At 52.2% G+C, this 12,278-nt stretch overlaps 5 protein-coding genes across 5 annotated transcripts; 2 read left to right on the top strand and 3 right to left on the bottom strand.

The window, feature by feature from the left end:
* The first annotated feature begins 924 nt into the window (after nucleotides 1-924).
* Nucleotides 925-2,762, top strand: PV06_02806 (uncharacterized protein). The gene has a single exon (XM_016403533.1). It carries the CDS (start codon nucleotides 1,086-1,088, stop codon nucleotides 2,490-2,492), a length of 1,407 nt encoding a protein of 468 aa, XP_016267430.1. The 5' UTR covers nucleotides 925-1,085; the 3' UTR covers nucleotides 2,493-2,762.
* A 17-nt stretch (nucleotides 2,763-2,779) lies between these two features.
* PV06_02805 (uncharacterized protein) lies at nucleotides 2,780-5,680 on the bottom strand. Its single transcript, XM_016403532.1, has 2 exons — nucleotides 5,034-5,680; nucleotides 2,780-4,978 (listed from the first exon to the last, which is right to left on the bottom strand). The coding sequence occupies exons 1-2, from the start codon at nucleotides 5,312-5,314 to the stop codon at nucleotides 3,508-3,510; spliced, it is 1,752 nt and encodes a 583-aa protein (XP_016267429.1). The 5' UTR covers nucleotides 5,315-5,680; the 3' UTR covers nucleotides 2,780-3,507.
* Nucleotides 5,681-6,471: 791 nt separating this feature from the next.
* PV06_02804 (aspartyl aminopeptidase) lies at nucleotides 6,472-8,466 on the top strand. The gene is made up of 2 exons (XM_016403531.1): nucleotides 6,472-6,785; nucleotides 6,841-8,466. The coding sequence occupies exons 1-2, from the start codon at nucleotides 6,603-6,605 to the stop codon at nucleotides 8,245-8,247; spliced, it is 1,590 nt and encodes a 529-aa protein (XP_016267428.1). The 5' UTR covers nucleotides 6,472-6,602; the 3' UTR covers nucleotides 8,248-8,466.
* PV06_02803 (uncharacterized protein) lies at nucleotides 8,279-9,866 on the bottom strand. The gene is made up of 2 exons (XM_016403530.1): nucleotides 9,592-9,866; nucleotides 8,279-9,386 (listed from the first exon to the last, which is right to left on the bottom strand). The coding sequence occupies exons 1-2, from the start codon at nucleotides 9,655-9,657 to the stop codon at nucleotides 8,511-8,513; spliced, it is 942 nt and encodes a 313-aa protein (XP_016267427.1). The 5' UTR covers nucleotides 9,658-9,866; the 3' UTR covers nucleotides 8,279-8,510.
* A 657-nt stretch (nucleotides 9,867-10,523) lies between these two features.
* PV06_02802 (uncharacterized protein) lies at nucleotides 10,524-12,029 on the bottom strand. Its single transcript, XM_016403529.1, has one exon. The coding sequence runs from the start codon at nucleotides 11,735-11,737 to the stop codon at nucleotides 10,814-10,816; it is 924 nt and encodes a 307-aa protein (XP_016267426.1). The 5' UTR covers nucleotides 11,738-12,029; the 3' UTR covers nucleotides 10,524-10,813.
* Between the last annotated feature and the right edge of the window lie 249 nt (nucleotides 12,030-12,278).

Genomic DNA, 12,278 nt, shown 5'->3' with positions numbered 1-12,278 from the left:
TTGGTCCGGTCCTGGTGTCGGTCTTTCAAGGGTCTCAACCACTTTGGGTTCAGCACCCTGGTCAGCAAAGGTAACTCCTTTCATGGTTCTGGCGTGGCAAGATCAGGTCGATATCAACACAAGCAGACGTAGGCACACATCAGAAGGTCAGTATCGAGGACAGTCAACGAGCGGGACAATAGCCTTGATATACTGCCGCATTTGCCTCTCTGCGGCATCAGGCATCAAACCCGCAAACGTGGCCCCTCATCGTATTCCATACAAGGGCTATACCGACTTGAGAAAATGGGACTTTCGTCGTTGCAGGCATTGAAAGTGTGGACTCCGGATCTCAAGCCAATAATTAACCCATGCCCAGAACTATATCAATGTATCCTGCTGTGCTATAGGTCAACCACGTGAAGAAGGAAGATAGCCTGGGAACCAGCAAAGACTATAGAAGAGTTTCTTGAGGGTCCAGAGCCGGTCGCCCTCAATAACTTGCAGACATAGGTCAGCATGGGAAGGTTTCGACATGGATGTTGGGCCTGGAATACGTCGAATACGAGGAGGGGTTGCCGTGATAAATGTTTTGGTACACCTATCAACTAGAATGAGTACATATACACCATAAGATGCTCCGACTGGGGCTGATTCTGATTCAGTGAAGCAAGTTGCTCTCCTCCTGCGGCATTCACAAACCATGGCATAGGAGATTGCGAAGAGGGATGGCAATAATAGCTGTACACATCGCCGGCCTTGGATTCAACGCTTGCCAGAAGTATATCTTGTCTGACAACACGATTCACGTCTTTGAAGTGCAGTAGTTCCGCCTGATAGATCAAACAACCGCCATGTCAGTCAAGAGATTTAATTTGTTGGAGCTTCGGAGTTCAAAGGCACATGAATTATTAGCTCCATGTCTCTCAACTTTCTCAACAAGACCTTTTGGATGCTCCCCCCAAACAATTGCCCGGCCCTCTGCCTCCCTCCCACCCTCGTCATTGCTCAGAGACGGTTTTCGCTTTCTCCTCTGTGTCTGTCGAGCAACACTTGACTTGCTCTAGTCGATTGCTGTACATCTACACAATCTCTCTACCGCCGCCATGGCGGGCAGACAGTCTGTAAGGCTGCTCGCACGGCAGCTTGCGACACAGCAGCGCTCACACGCCGCCCAACAACCTCAAATCCGCCGACGACCTTTCTCTAATACCTCTCGCTACCTTGAAGCGCACAATTTCACGATGCCGGCCATGTCCCCTACCATGACAGAGGGCAATATCTCTAGCTGGAAGGTCAAGGAAGGAGACTCCTTTTCCGCGGGTGACATTCTGCTGGAGATCGAGACGGACAAGGCCACCATGGACGTCGAGGCGCAGGAGGACGGAGTGATGGCCAAGATCTTCGCCGATGAAGGCGCGAAAGCAGTCAAGGTCGGCACGAGGATAGCGGTCTTGGGTGACGCCGGCGACGACGTCTCGAGCCTCGAAATCCCCGCCGACGACTCCAAAACGGTCGAGTCACCGGCGGACAATGTCCAGGGCAGCAACAAGGACAACGGCGGGAACAAGTACGAGTCTTCTGGCGTCGAGAAGGAAATCCCAGGCACACCCGAGAATAAGAGACCGGCAAAGGACAAGCCCAAGACGAGTCCGACAGGGTCCGGCCAGAACCCCAAATACCCTCTCTACCCGTCCGTCATTGCTCTCATTCACGAGAAGCACATCCCAGACGAGGACGTCACCAAGATCACGGCCACCGGCCCGAACGGTCGTCTTCTCAAAGGCGACGTCCTGGCCTACCTGGGCACGATCGACTCCGATTACCCCTCGACACAATCCAAGCGCATCGAACATCTCGAGCATCTTGACCTGAGCAACATCAAACTCCTCCCTACTACACAAGCGAAACCCGCAGGCACAACAGCTGCCGCACCCGCACCAGAGGCAGTCGCGGCGCCCAAGGTGACCAGCATCGCCATCACCATCTCCCTGGCCGAAGTGCTCAAGGTACAAAAGCGGATCAAAGACACCCTCGGTGCGACCGTGCCTCTGTCGACGTTCCTCGCAAGAGCCGTCGACTTGGCCAACGACGACCTGCCCCAACCCAAGGGCACAAAACCCTCTGCGGACGACCTGTTCAACGCGGTGTTGGGACTGGACACCATCCCAACGACGTCGCGTGGCATGTACCTCCCCCAGATCGACGCCTTTTCTCTTTCGTCGTCGTCGTCGTCGTCCTCTGCGTCTCTACTGGGACGCCACCAAGCCCGACCCAGCAAACAACCTGACATCATCGACATCCTCTCGGGCAAGGCCATTCCGAAACGCGCAGCACCGCGGTCCTCAATCTCAACGGCAGCGTCGGCAGCAGGAAGAAGTCTCTCCACGGCCGACGGAGCCCTCAACACTTTCAGCCTCACCGTACCCGCGGGCGAGGAAAAGAGAGCAAAGACATTCCTGGAGCGAGTCAAGACCGTTTTGCAAGTCGAGCCTGGGAAGCTGATTCTCTAGGGTTTCATGGCGGTGGTGGTACTGGCGCGATGGGCGAGGAGAAAAATGGTACCATCGTACGGAGCATGGATTTCGCAAAGCGGTACTTACCCAGGTGTATAATGTGCGCGTTACTCGGACTCGGGCTCGTACGAGTACAGGCCGATCCATCTCTCAGCCTGACCTCGTTTTTTTTGTTGTAGAATAAGGAACAAAATTCGATTCAAGCGAACCAACACAAGCTAAAGGATTCTACTCGCTACTCGCTACGGAGTACTCATTCGACTTCGGACTTCAATCTTCGATCTCGTTCCTTCTTTCATGTTTTCCGTTTTCATTCATTGCGAGCGCTAATACTCTGGGGTCTGTCTGTATGGGAAACTCTGAAGGTACAGGGTACCAGTAATTGATACCTCTCCGTGACACGAGGACTCGGCACCCCTGACTAGGAACCGAGCAACTCATACTCCGTCTACGCCAACGCTTTTCGACGGCACCCACCAAGCTGTGCACCCCCCATCATGCAAATCGCATCTTGCTCAACCCCCAACTGTACGAGTAACCATGTGAATATACACGTAGGGATAAGGAGGACGAATGAACAATATCAAGATAACCACAGAGTCCCCGACGGCTTCGCCAAGCCCCTGAATGAAATGCAATCCATAGTATGCTAGGTATCCATACTCCCCTCCCAATAAAAAGTTCGCTTCATCTTCCCCATTCCGTCATAAAAAATCAATCGTTATCGCTGGTGAGTTCTGGTCATGAGGGTATGTTGAGGTATTGTCCCCCCTTAATTCCGGATTCGCAAGATCGTGCATTCATCTCAGGCAAAAAGGTAACATCATCATCATCTAGCATTCAACGCTCTTTTGTGAGATGTGTATAAAGATGACTGGTTTCTTGTTTGTTGCTGTATTTTTTTCATGGTGGCAATATCGTCCGAAGGTCGAGTGATATGGTGTCAAAAGTGGTGAGTATGGGCTTTTGTCGTTGCTTTCATCTTGAAAGGCAAAAACCACAAAAAATGTCGTCAACGGATCGCGCCCCAGTCACCAAGTTTACCGGAGATCCCATCACTATTGCGACCCTCGTTGCCTTTCTTGCCAAATACCCGCCAGAACCGTAATGTTTCGTCTCCGGCACCTGTTACCACGGTCGTACCATCGGGACTTGTGCTGAGATAAAGGACACGGAATGTATGTCCAGTCAGACTGACCACCTGCTCCATTTTCGGGTATTTCCAGACCACAATTTGGTTTTGGCTGTATCCATGCGTGCTCACAATCTCGTCGCTATTTTTGCTCCAGGCCAAATTGCAGACCTGACTTCCAGTGTCCACCTCCTTGATAAGAGACCCATTGGAGGTGTTCCAAAACTTGATCGATCGATCCGCTGTTCCACCACCTGATGCCAAAAGGTGATGTTGATGAGGGCTCCAAGCGATGGCCTTGACAGCCGCGACGTGGTTCGAAAATCTGTACAGTGGAGTTTCGGAGAGCTTGTCCCAGACACACAATTTGTTGTCATTTCCTCCTGAAGCGAGTTGGCCATCTTCTGTGTTCCAACGCAGACCGCACACTTCTTGCTTGTGACCAGCCAAACGTCTCAAATACTGATCCGGGCTTCTCACGTCGCGGTGGTATATCAGCCGATCTCTCGAACCAGATGTCAAAATGTGATCGTTCCAAGCTAAAGCTCCTACTCGAGCCGAGTGGCCCGTCATCGTCCGTAGTCTTCGAGATTTTTCAGCATCATAGATCTGAACGAATCCTTTGTGAGTTCCAATAGCAAGATGCGACCCTCGTTGTATCCATGCCACAGATGTCACCACATCATTGTCTGGCAGCTTGCATAGTTGTGTGACTTTGCCTGTCGTGCTGTTCCACATGTAGACACATGATCCCAACCCTACTCCGAGAATATTTGCAGAACCCCAATCGACCAGATTGAGATAGAAGTCATCTGCCAGCTCTGGAGCGTCCAACACTTTATAAGGTACTTTCGCAATGGGTCGGGGTTGTTTTCGGGGAGTTTGAAGAATGGATTGTGAGGAGTAGTTGATGGGCGATATGGAATAGAGATCTGATCTTGCGTTGAGGTTTATCAGTCCCGGGTGTTTCCCTGTTCTTGATGAAGGTGTCGGATGACCGGATCCTATCACTTTCTGAGGAGATTTGTACGAGAACATATTCTTATGAGGAGTTGTGGGGGTAATGGAGGCAGGAGGCATGGCGGACATCGAGGGCTGACCGGGAGGAGTTTGTCTTCGTCCGAAGAGGTCATCTGGAGATATTGATCTGAAGTCTTGAGGTACTGAATCGCCCATCAGTTCGTTTCGGAGGACCGTTGAATATGTTCTGTTTGCTTCTTCTGTCCGCTGGAAATGAAGTTCGCCGTGAGGGGTCTTCTTTTTTGATCGGGAGGGTGTAGCAGGAGAACCTTCGTCGTGGAGGAGACTATAGCTGGCCTGTAGGTCTTGTCCGTCTCTATTTGGTATGAACCTGGCAGTCCGTGTCAATGAACGATTCCCTCGCAATGCGGCATTTCCTAACTTACCGATCACCATACACTCGCTGTCTCTTGCGGCTAGGGCTTCTCCCAGGCGTTCTGTCTCTTGGTCTTCCTGAACTCTCCACGTCCTTTAGTCTCCGGTTCAACGCATCTGCTTCCATCGCCTCAGTTGCTCGTCGGACTGCAGACATATTGCTGTCTTGTAATGAGAAACGTTTGCTGGCAATCGTTGGAGGTGTTTTTGAGCCAACTGGAGTTGGAAGAGACGGTGTATGAGGACGATCAACGGGTGCAAGTGTTGCAGGTGTCACGGTGTCGTCGGCCATGATGTTTGTGTATTGGTAGTGTTGTGTTGTGTAGTGGCGGAGAATGCGTGGTCGACGAGGGCAACGTCAAAGTGCAGCGAAGTGAAGTTCAGATGAGCGTCAAGTGAGAGAACTGAGTCTGGCGTTGCTTGTCACAACTGCGTGCATGAAAGATCCGATCGAGGTTTGTTGCTGGCCTCCGCAGCCGCGACCGTTCGAACGAGGGTGAGTGGGTGGATTGATATAAAGAAGGACTATGCGCGCTGAAAGAGAAAAGACATGATGCAGAAATATTGACAGGCAGCAAAGAGCGAAATGATGTGGCTCAAAAATGGCGATTGATAAAGCTTCAGGATAGTGAAGATGAGGGTGATGTTGATGAATGTCTGTCTCTTCGGATTTGAGAGTGTGTTTGCCGCACGGAGTTGAATTGTATGGGGGAGATTCACACCAAGTTCACTGGGCCCAAGCGCATCTAAGCCTATTGTCTCGGTACCAGCCTAATCGTCCACCATTGACCCGCTAACCACAGTGAGAGCTTTAGGTGCATTATTAGGTACCTCAGTTAACACGTCTAGTTACAGAAGGCCTACAGTCTGTCCCTGCACCACCAGCGTCAACCACCTGAACCTTTCATCTACAGTCATGTTCATTCACTGCTAGGTTCCTTCGACAGTGTTTGCTCTTCAAGGTGATGCACAAAAGGATTCGAAAAAGACAGGTCGCTACCCATGAACAGTGAAGCTTAGCTCCTTCGCGCACCTAGAAGAGCTCACTGCCTACCTAGGTACAGAACGTAGCATCACAACAAAGCACTTTACGCGGCCGGGAAAGTGACCATGTAAGCTTCAAAACATCGCGTCTCTTTGTTTTGGGCGGCAAAGGGAAGCTTCAATGATGTTAAGTCGCTTGTTTCAGCATCTTTCTCGGATAGTCCCTATGCTGGACTTGAGGGTGCTGTTTGAGAGATGCTTGCGGGGAGGAGAATGATTCGATGAGAGGCGCGGTTCGGATCTTCAAGCCCTGGCAAGCTCCCCTGGTATCACTTAAAGCCTGACGAGGACTCCGTAATGCCCTGGCGTCCGATCCTCCGAGGTGATAAGCGGCTGCAAGGCTGAGTGAGGGTCATTCTACCAGTGACCAGTGGCATCACGAGTGCATCTCTACATTTATTGCAACCGAGTCCAAGTCCTCCTACCTTTCTTTTCCGACCCTACCTACCATAGTGCATGAGATAGTGTATCTATTGATTGTCTATCTAGTTCCAGAGTCTACCTGGGACTTTGTGCAATTTACCTTACACCATTACATGTTCTTGCGCCTATTCCTCAGAGGCCCTTCCACCATCAAATCCTACTCAACCATGACTCGCGCTCATATCAAAGTCGCTGCCAACGACTTTCTCGACTTCGTCAATGCATCTCCGACACCTTTCCATGCAGTCAAATCTGTCAAAGAACGGTTAAGCAAGGTCGGGTTCAAGGAAATCAAGGTATGACCACTGTCGCAACAGCATGTTCATTTCGTTACTGACTGGCCTTGCACAGGAAAAGGAGTCCTGGTCGTCAACATGCCAGCCCGGCGGTAAATACTTCCTCACTCGAAACGGTTCTACGGTCGTTGCATTTGCGATTGGCAAGAAATGGAAACCGGGCAACCCGATCTCGATGATTGGAGCACACACCGACTCTCCCTGCCTGCGGATCAAGCCTGTCAGTAAGAAACAAGGGGACGGCTTCATCCAGGTCGGCGTGGAGACATACGGAGGTGGGCTCTGGCACACTTGGTTCGATCGTGACCTGGGCATCGCTGGTCGCGCCATGGTACGGGGCCGAGATGGGAATGTAGTTCAAAAGCTGGTCCGCGTAGACAGGCCGATTCTACGTGTCCCTACCCTCGCTGTACATTTGGATCGACAAGAAACCTTCAATTTCAACAAAGAAACCCAGCTATTCCCTATCGCTGGTCTCGTTGCTGCCGAACTCAAACGGCAGGATGACAAGAAGGGTCAGGGTAAAGTCGAGAATAATGATCAGGAGGAATACGGGCAGAGCAAGCCCTTTACGCCACTGAAAGCCATCACGACCAGACACCATTCCCACATTGTCGAGCTGATTGCCGCGGACGCTGGAGTGTCACCTGAAGATGTGGTCGATTTCGAGGTCGTGCTCTACGATACGCAAAAGGCGTGCTTGGGTGGACTCAGCGAGGAATTCATCTTTTCAGCCAGACTGGATAATCTGAACCAGACGTACTGTGCGACCATGGGCCTGATCAACTCCGTAGAGTCGGCATCCGCGCTGGACGACGAGTCGTCGATCCGTCTCATCGCCTGTTTTGACCACGAGGAGATTGGTAGTATGACGGCTCAAGGGGCATTCTCGACCATGCTCCCTGCCATCATCCGCCGGATTTCAGTCCTACCGTCTTCGTCGTTCGTCGACGGCTCCGAACAATCATACGACCACGCCGTCGATCCGGACGTCTCCACGGCGTACGAACAGACTCTGTCGAGCTCGTTCCTGCTGTCGGCCGACATGGCCCATTCGGTCAACCCCAACTACGGGGCCAAGTATGAACCGGACCACAAGCCAGAGATGAACCAGGGTCCCGTGATCAAGATCAACGCGAACGCGAGATACGCCACAAACTCGCCAGGCATCGTCCTGCTGCAAGAAGTGGCACGAAAGGCGCCCAAGATCATCGACTCGGACGCCGAAGGTGTGCCTTTGCAACTCTTCGTGGTGCGAAACGATTCGAGCTGCGGAAGTACCATTGGTCCCATGTTGTCTGCCCACCTGGGTACCCGAACCCTTGACCTTGGAAACCCTCAACTCTCGATGCACAGTTGTCGTGAAACGGGCGGTGCGGACGATGTCCATCATGCCATCAGACTGTTTAGCAGTTTCTTCCAGCACTACTCATCTCTGGAAAAGTCCATTCTGGTAGACTAGAGCATGTCCATACGTGAGCTTGGAGCCTGAGATTTCGAATTTGGTTGTGATGGACTTTGTATACCGAAGCTGATGCCATACACAACGCAATGCCACAGAGAGAAAACCAAGTCTTTTGTGTCTATACATGTATGCCTGTGTCTATCCATCCTCTCCCTTTTGTATAAGGATATCTATCGTCGCAAACAAGGACACCAAAAAAGCACCCGAACCCGACTCTAGCCCGCGACGCCGTCGCTTAACGATTTCTCCCACCTTTTATTTTATTGTTCTTGTATGCCCTCGAGTAGATCTGACAGCTTGTCGACGTAAAAGTGTGGACGGGTGTCTCCCTCCAGAAACTCCTCCTTGGTTGCGACGCCGGTGAGCACCCCCAAGGTGCCCCCGAGGTTCCCCTCGAGGCCGAACCGGATGTCCGTGTTGGCCCGGTCGCCCACCATGCAAGCCCTGGACCTGTCGAACCTGAACTTGCCCTCTATGGCGTCCATCATGGCCTGGCTCGGTTTCCCAAAGGCCACCGGTTCCTGATCACCCAACATCTTGACCAGGGGGGCCGATATGGACCCGGCTCCCGGGAAAAGGGCGCCCGCCGAGGGAAGGGTCGAGTCGGTGTTCGTGGCGAGGAACAGAGCCCCCCGTCTGATGTAATGGTAGGCATAACACATCTTGAGGTAGTTGAAGTGGAAATCCAGGCCCATGAGCACGACCCCGACGTCAGGGTCCAACACCGAAGGGTCGCCCGCGGCGAGTAGCTTGTAATCCTCCGGGGTGACTTCCCGCCTGTATTTCGGGTCGGTGCCTCCTATGTGAGGTACCCCCTCTGCGTCCAATTCCGTCTCGATCCCGGCCTCACCCACCACGAACACCTTTTTCTTTTGCTGGAGATCCGGGTGCTGCTTTGGGAGGATCCTCGAAATGTAAACGGCCGCCGAGTAAGAAGAGCCAAAGACTTCCTCCGCCGTCGCCGGGATACCCATCCCTTCCAATTTCTTTTTGTAGTCTTGTCTCGACTTTGTGGAATTGTTGGTCACAAACACAACTTGTTTGTCATGCTTGCGCAAGAGGTCGAGCGTGGAAGGTACCCCGGGGAAGAGGTGGTCACCGGACCATAAAACTCCGTCGCAGTCGAATAGAAAGACCTATTGCAACACGAAAAAGAAAAGAATCAGTACGAGGACGGGCCAGAAGTATGAACGGTCGCTATTGCATCAGTTGAACTTGGTCTTAGGAGGTGAAGACCAACCCCGCCCCCCGGAAAAGAAGAATCCTCGACAATAATACAACAGTGGGAAGCGCGAACGCGGGGGGGGGAGGATGTGTGTGTTTGGAGGGGGGAAGACAAACATCAAATTTGTCCAGGAAATTCCTTATGGCCTCCTTGTTGCCTGTGAGGTATTCAGGCGTTGACATGGTTCTAAGTAGAGGAGTCTTCAATCACAGGGAGAGCGAGAAAAAAGAATGGATTCGATTGAAAGAAAGAAAAAAATTAATTTGGTTCTTGGAGAGAATCGGTTCTCTTGTTCAATAACGCTTCAGATCTTTGTACCGTACCTCGGAGTAGCGCCGAAGGTATAATCGCAAACTCATCGCCGGATCTCTCGGGGGAAGGACGAAGCAACGATGCCCACGAATACTTGTCCTCTTATATCATCAATGGTGAACACTCTGTATGACGCACATGTCCCAAGGTGTCTTACAGTACAGGAGTACAGAGTATGAGTGCCGGATGAACAAACAACCAGGAAACGAGAAGATGAATTGCATGCCCCCGGGTAAACGGTAAACTCGCCGGTCTTCCCAGAGTTCAATACGGAGGACTCGGTACGCGAATGCAATTCTTCACCCGACCAAAAGGTGGAGGGGGGGTTATCAACACAGACGACACACCCAGAGATCCACCTTGCAGTACTGACAGATCCCTTGGTAATCTCCCCGGACGCCCTTATGGAGGATGAAGGGTCATTTGAGGCGCACATGGTCTGGGCGTACTATCCCTTTGAATTGAGATGAGGGTCCAGGCTTCGTTATATCTCTTCGGCGAAATCTCGAAGTAATAATGCCACGAATGATAGACTGGCACTGATGAGGATACAGAGTTTGGCCCCCCTCCACCACCAAGATAGGCGGACTCCCCTTCGACTGTTCATCCATCACCGGGGGGGGACCACAGTGGCATGATGATTTTCGATGCCCGTACGGAGTACATACTACAGTATTGTGTGGTAAGTTGAAAGCCCCTGTCTTCTACAGACTACACAAAAGAGGAGGAAGAGGGAAAAAGAAATACAAAATTGTATAGACACTATCTTAAGAAACTGCCTGCCTCGGGTACTCATTCTGTACTCTTGTTCAAAACAATCCCATCCAACGATCGACATTTTTCAATCCTGGTGTTACATGTCGTAAAATCATCACATCGTGTACACATACTCCGGGTCCGTATATAATCTTTGCTTTGTCCTGACCTAGTCCTTTTGTCTTGACTTTTCCTTTTCGGTTCGCATGACCTGGCCTGGCCAGAGAGTGGTAAAAAGTGGAGGAGGAGAGTGGGAAGAGACCATCGCTACTACAGCTCACAGTAATGTCTCCCGACCCTACTCAACCTCCGCGCGCCCGGTGCCGTGTCTTCCTCGTCGACTGCCGCCGCCGCTGTGAAATTACTCCCTCGTCCCACCCAAGACCCGACGTCCTTGTGCTGTCCGTGTCCGAAGTAGGCGTACCTCTCGATCCATTCGCACCGGTCCAACCAAGGCAGGGCCTCGTCCATGAAGGCGACCACCTCGTCCCGGCTCGCCTCGCCGTCACCCATGGTCGAACACGCGAATTCATTCACCCACACCGGCAGGTCGAAGGTGGAATGCATGTGTTCCAGGAACGTCCGGAAATCCTCGAACCGGGGCCCGTACCAGTGCACCACCAGGAAATCGATCCCGTCCTCGCCGCCCAGTCGCGACAAGAACTGCGTGAGCCAGGGGACGCTCCTCGACACGTCGCTGCTCATGCCGGGGCTGCCCAGTCTCAAGCCGAACTTGCTCTTGGCCGCGAGGAGGTGCCGCCACAGGTCCACGGCGGTGTCGACGCCGAGGTTGGCCTGGTCGTGGATCTCGGGTTCGTTGAAGCCGAGGAGCGCTTCCGTCTTGATCCCCCGTCCGAGGATGATGTCGCTGAGGTAGGCGTCGATGTCCTTGACGTTGGCCGCCGTCCGGACACAGGGGATCCATTCGACCTGCAGTGGGATGGATTCCGGCACCCACAGCTCCCAGTTGAACACCCAGCTGACCTTGCCGGTCGAGTAGTATGGCGTGTATAGTTTGAATTGGGAAGCCGGAGAATCCCACGGCCATCCGAGACCTCGTTTACTTCTCGAGGAAGACTGAGGGTTCGTTGGTTGGCCCGTCGTTAGTGACTTTGGTTTAGGCGGCGGCGGCGGTGGCGGTGCTTTGGCCTTGTCGTGTGATGACGACTGAACATCATCATGATCCGACGGCATCGCTGCAATCCCAAAAATGAAGGAAAAAGAGTCGATCGAAGGGTTTTCGTGAGAGAGAGTCGGCCTGCGGATGAGGCTCCAAGAACAGGGAGGGAGAATGGGCGATGATAAAAAAGGCCCAAGTACATTTACAGTTGATCCGTAAATAAGATTCGATTGTTGTATTGTATTTCACTGTAATCCGTACGGAGCATCTGAATGGGAATTTTGATTGTTACCCGGTAGGTATATGATTTGGGCCCTGTCAGAGTTGTTAGATAAAAGTCAAGATGCGTTTCAGGTTTTGGGTCCGTTTAGGCGATTGATCTATAATTATCCAAAGTGTCTCAGCGATCGCCCAGCCACATTTTGGTGCGTGAACGGTCGATTCCCCTTTGGACCCTTTGGTTGCTACAAGGTTACGACTACACAAGGCGACGCAGTATGACGGGATGGTGGTACGGGGCACGAGTAGTGAGTTCGCCTTGCCCGTTGCAGATCGAAAGGGAAAGAAAAGAAAAACAATGGAGTATCAGGGACTTTCTCGTCTCCATAATCTCTG

The sequence above is a fragment of the Exophiala oligosperma genome, assembly GCF_000835515.1.
Source record: "Exophiala oligosperma strain CBS 72588 unplaced genomic scaffold supercont1.2, whole genome shotgun sequence".
NCBI lineage: Eukaryota > Fungi > Ascomycota > Eurotiomycetes > Chaetothyriales > Herpotrichiellaceae > Exophiala > Exophiala oligosperma.
Note: the sequence above shows the minus strand (reverse complement) of the source record. Positions and strands in the feature narration are given on the sequence as shown.